The following is a 4,336-nucleotide window of genomic DNA, read 5'->3' as shown; positions in this document are numbered from 1 at the left end:
CCCCCCCCCCCCCAATCTTTGTAAGGGGCTAAGGAACCTAAACTTGCAAACTATCTCAAGTTCTACTATACAGAGCTGTTGACAGATTCACCCATGATTGCAACAGGTCAGTAGCAGACCATGGAATAAAAAACAGGGCATTTCTCAATCTGCAACTCAACAGATACCTCTCCCTTTCCACATCAAATACCCTATTTATTTGCATACTACATGTACCCTTTTCCTAACCATCAGCCTTCCAAAACTGAAGAGAAGCTGCTTTTTGCCAAAGTAGAAGCATCAAGGAGTAGAAACATTAGGACACTGTCCTTCAAAATAGCTGCCAGTTTCTCTCCCAGTGCCAGCAAGCAGGAGGGGCACAGTGCAGTGTTAACTCTTTCACAGTCACTCAGATTGGAACTAATTTTTGGACTGCTTCCAATTTTAGAGCAGCTGTGAAAGGATTAACACTGGACTGCACCTCTCCTGCTTGCCAGCAGGGAGAGAAGCTGGCAGCCATCTTAAAGCATAGTGTCTTCATGAAAGAGCCAGTTCTAGGCTATGATTGTGGAAGAAAAAGAAATTCCTACATTCTGCCCTCCAAAAATAAGGCATGCGTCTTATTTGGGGCTGTGGGGTATGTGAGAAAATACAGTATTCTTCAGCCACAAGCAAGATTTGTGAGTAAATACAAGCATAGTTGAGACACTGCCATTTCCTGCCCAAAAGCTTGTTGGAGCTCCCTCCCACCTATACAGTTTATCCAATAAAAGATATTGCCCTGTCTCTGAAAATTTGTTCTTGTGTTATTTTGCACTCAAAGCCATTACCTGCTCAAAGCCAGGTTCATTGTGATAGGGGTTCTCAGTCATCAAAGACTGTATGGAGATGAGCACTGAAGAGATGCTCTGTGCTGGGCTCCAAGCAGGTCCAGTCCAAGTGCTGAGACATCAAAACACAGAAGCATTATTTAAATACCACAGCAAAAACATCATAGAGCATCCACCCCCTGCCTCCTAGTCCTTTTTATAGTCACCATACTGGATCGTACAAAGGCCAAGTTTGGAAATTGGAAAACCATCAGGTGTAGACACCTGCTAAGGGAAAAATATGCCAATGAACAAAACCTACCAAGAGCCCTGGTTGGCCTATAACAAGCTATATGTTCATGGGTTGGAACTAGTGTGTTTCTTCTTCCCCAGCTCTGAACCTACATCTGAAATTCTGGTAAGTGTTGTTTTGCTGCCAGTAGGTCAAGTCCCTTAGAGACAAAAGAGAGCTCAGGAAAAGCAAGACATATCAGAGTCAAGGGCCCAGGTTCTTTAAGAGACTAAAATAATAACAGCGCATCTTACCTGGCTTTGGCACTGGCTCAGAGAAGACTCCAAAATAAAAGGAACTCCCCTCTCCATGGGAGAGGCCAAAATAATTATCTTTAGGCTTAAACCTGACTTTCAAGTTTAAGTGAATTGTTGGCTTTGATGGTGATACTTTTATGGCTTGTTCTACAGTAGGCTTAGAACTGAAAGTTTCAACTGACACTGTGGGCACATCTACACGTCGTCCTATGGCAACGCTGTTAGTGTGCCATGCTATAGTACTTCCTTTTGTACATGCATACTGAATGGTATGCACAGGGCATGGTTAGTCTTAGCCACGACTTCGCTGTAGCGGCATGCTAAAACAGGGGAGCACACTGCTATGGCAAAGTAGCTGCTGGTCATGTGTAGACTTATGTGATCACTATGTTGCCATAGCACGTCACTACAGTGACGTAGGGTGACATGTAGACACGCACTGTATGTCCCTACTTCATATATAGCCTACCCCTAAGGTAGGACACGATTAGAAAAAAGTTAGCAGTCTCCCAGCAGCCATGAATGGTTTGCTACAGACCTTTCCCCCAGCTGAAGCAACAGTGTTTCAAAAAGAGAGTGCATCTGGCACCTGGCACTGCTCCCCAAACACTTTCCCTTTACAACTCCCTGCTTTCAGTTTGGTACCCTCTAATGTGATTTCCCACATGTTCAGACCATCTTCTCGCCATGCTCACCAGCAAGATGAGAACCCATCTCCACCCTCCATGTCAAGAGTCTTCCTTGTCTTAACCACTATCTTACCCTTGGCATACTTGGAGACAGTGAGACCCCTACAACTTGCATTCATTTCACTGTAAGTTGCTGGTGCCTGGCACCACTCAGAATCAGGCCTTTTTACTAATAGTCCTTCTGAACAGGGAAGAAATTGGTCCTAATCCTGCAGGCACGGGTATTCTTTAAGCACACCAGTCCCATTGGTGCCATGGGGACTGTCGTGCTCTTAAAACTAAATAGGTGCTGCTTAAGTGTTTTCAGAGTGGGAGCCTGGCTGTAGGACACAGTACTACAGCTGTGAGTTCTACATCATTATCCTCAAGTGCAGGTGGAAGCAGTTAAACGGCTTTCAAGGAAGTGCTTAGTGGCTTTTAATTTCCATTTAAAAACCAACATGCACACAGAGGAAATTAAAACCACAAAAAACATACATCTGAGCAACACTGAGGGACATAATTCAAGCCATAAAAGCAGAAGAATTGCAGAGTTCAGACTGAGACCTTCAGTGTGTCAGGGGGAGATGGGACAAGAGCAGTGACAGCCAGTCTCAAAGAAAGGAGCTCTGAGTTTCCGCCTTCACTCTCCATATCCTGATTTTTGTGGTTTTGAAGAAAGTCAGACCATCTCATTAGCAAAAAACCTAAGATTTTTTTTTTGGCAGCTTTTGTGTCCCACAGGTGACTGCAAGCAAGGGGCTGGCTGCATGGACAGATGCAGCAACAGAATTGGGGCCTAGAACATGCGAAGAACGATGCATGTTACAAAAAAACAGCCTGGAGCAACCTCTCAGTTTCACCTTGATATACTGGAAGTCTCCTCTTACCCCAGAATACTCAGGCAGACTTTCCCATTGCGGTAGAAGTTGGGGTTAAACCTCACTGTGTTATTCCCTGTTGTCATCAATTTGACCCTTGGTGGGTGGATGGGATAATCTGGAGGACAGCGAAACAGGAACAAGAAGAAACCCCCTTCATAAGGCGTGTCAAATGGGCCTGTGATCAATGCATGAATCTGGAAAACAAAAGCCCATCTTGCGCACCACTTCGAAATTGTGCAGCACCGTCAACTTCTCGAACAAGACCCGACAAAGATGAGAAATCTCAGCAAGGGCAGAGCTAACAAGGCCTCTCCTGCCAGTGCCATGCTCACAGGCTGCTACCCCCACCCCTCATGCAAAACTCCTGGAGTCTAAACTACTGCTGCACCTCTCTCCCCCAATAGCCACACATGTGTGTAGTGCATGCCTGTACAGCAACACCTGCATGCACCTTTGGGCACACCTGCATAAGCAAGCACAAATGAAGCAACATTTGTCACAGGAGCTCTGATTTTAAAGAGTTAAAGAAAAAGATATTCGCAACCTTTCACTGATTCCACTGCACCCCCTTCCCAGCATCTGTACTTCTAACCAAAAGAGGATTTTTCTTGGTTGGCCAATACTCTGCTGATTTGTACTCAATGAAACTGAACAGGAGTGATCAGCTCCTGATCTCTGTCTAGACCCCAGTCTATTATCTCCCCACAAAAGTGGCACCTGAATATCTCTGATGTGCACAGTCTGTTGGGCTATTAGCTGTACAAGACTCCTTCCTTTGCTTTAACATATATGACCACCTGGATCGCTGGGATTTTTAGTCACATGCCACCCCGAGACGTTTCAGGGCACTGTCTGTGATGACATGTGGTCTTAGGTGAATTTATGGCTGCCAACTTCTTGGGTCAAAGAGCTAATTAAAGGGTTGAACTATTCTTTCAGGCTTGAATTTTCTCCAAAGGAACATTCCCTTGTAGCACCTCTTTAAAGCTCAGAGGCCCTGAATTCAGGCAAAAGTTTGAACTGGTGGAATCAGGAGTGGCAGGTTGGTTGGGAAGGTAGGAAAAATGGGTGGCAGCAGAGGAAAGGGGAGGGAACATCTTCATCAACAAGCCCCAACCTCCAAAAGCTGGTGCAAACCAAAGATTGAGCATGGCCAGAGAAAGCTGGGGATGCGCTGGATCTAGAGGCTGCTCAGGAGTCCTCACAACTACTTGGGGCAGTCCTCCTTGGCAAAAACCTTATAGTCTGGCATTCACAAATGACTGCCTGCCCTCCCTCAGGGAGAATACCTTAACTGGGGAACAGGGAACCATGCAAAATACATCTTCCTGCCTCAGCCTGGGTAAATCATGCCCACGTCAGTTGTCAATTTAAAGTTCTTTCAGAAAGAGTGCAGGTGCCCTGACTATGCTAAAGAGAAGGGAATGGGGTGGGGGGGGGGGGGGGG

General features: G+C 45.8%; 1 protein-coding gene across 2 annotated transcripts in view; it reads right to left on the bottom strand.

The window, feature by feature from the left end:
* UBE2Z (ubiquitin conjugating enzyme E2 Z) overlaps window positions 1–4,336 on the bottom strand; it is a 13,057-nt gene that overhangs the window by 6,914 nt on the left and 1,807 nt on the right. For both annotated transcript variants that reach the window (XR_003093979.1, XM_025203764.1), the window contains 2 exons: window positions 2,896–3,083; window positions 810–921 (listed from right to left, as the gene is read on the bottom strand). Coding sequence is in view for 1 of the 2 variants with exons in the window: in XM_025203764.1 (XP_025059549.1) it covers window positions 810–921; window positions 2,896–3,083 (300 nt within the window). In the remaining variant the exon portion in view is untranslated. The remainder of the gene's footprint in view (window positions 1–809; window positions 922–2,895; window positions 3,084–4,336) is intronic.

This window comes from Alligator sinensis, unplaced genomic scaffold (assembly GCF_000455745.1).
Source record: "Alligator sinensis unplaced genomic scaffold, ASM45574v1 scaffold520_1, whole genome shotgun sequence".
Taxonomy (NCBI): domain Eukaryota; kingdom Metazoa; phylum Chordata; order Crocodylia; family Alligatoridae; genus Alligator; species Alligator sinensis.
The sequence above is the reverse complement of the archived record's forward strand: the minus strand, read 5'-3'. Positions and strand labels throughout refer to the sequence as shown.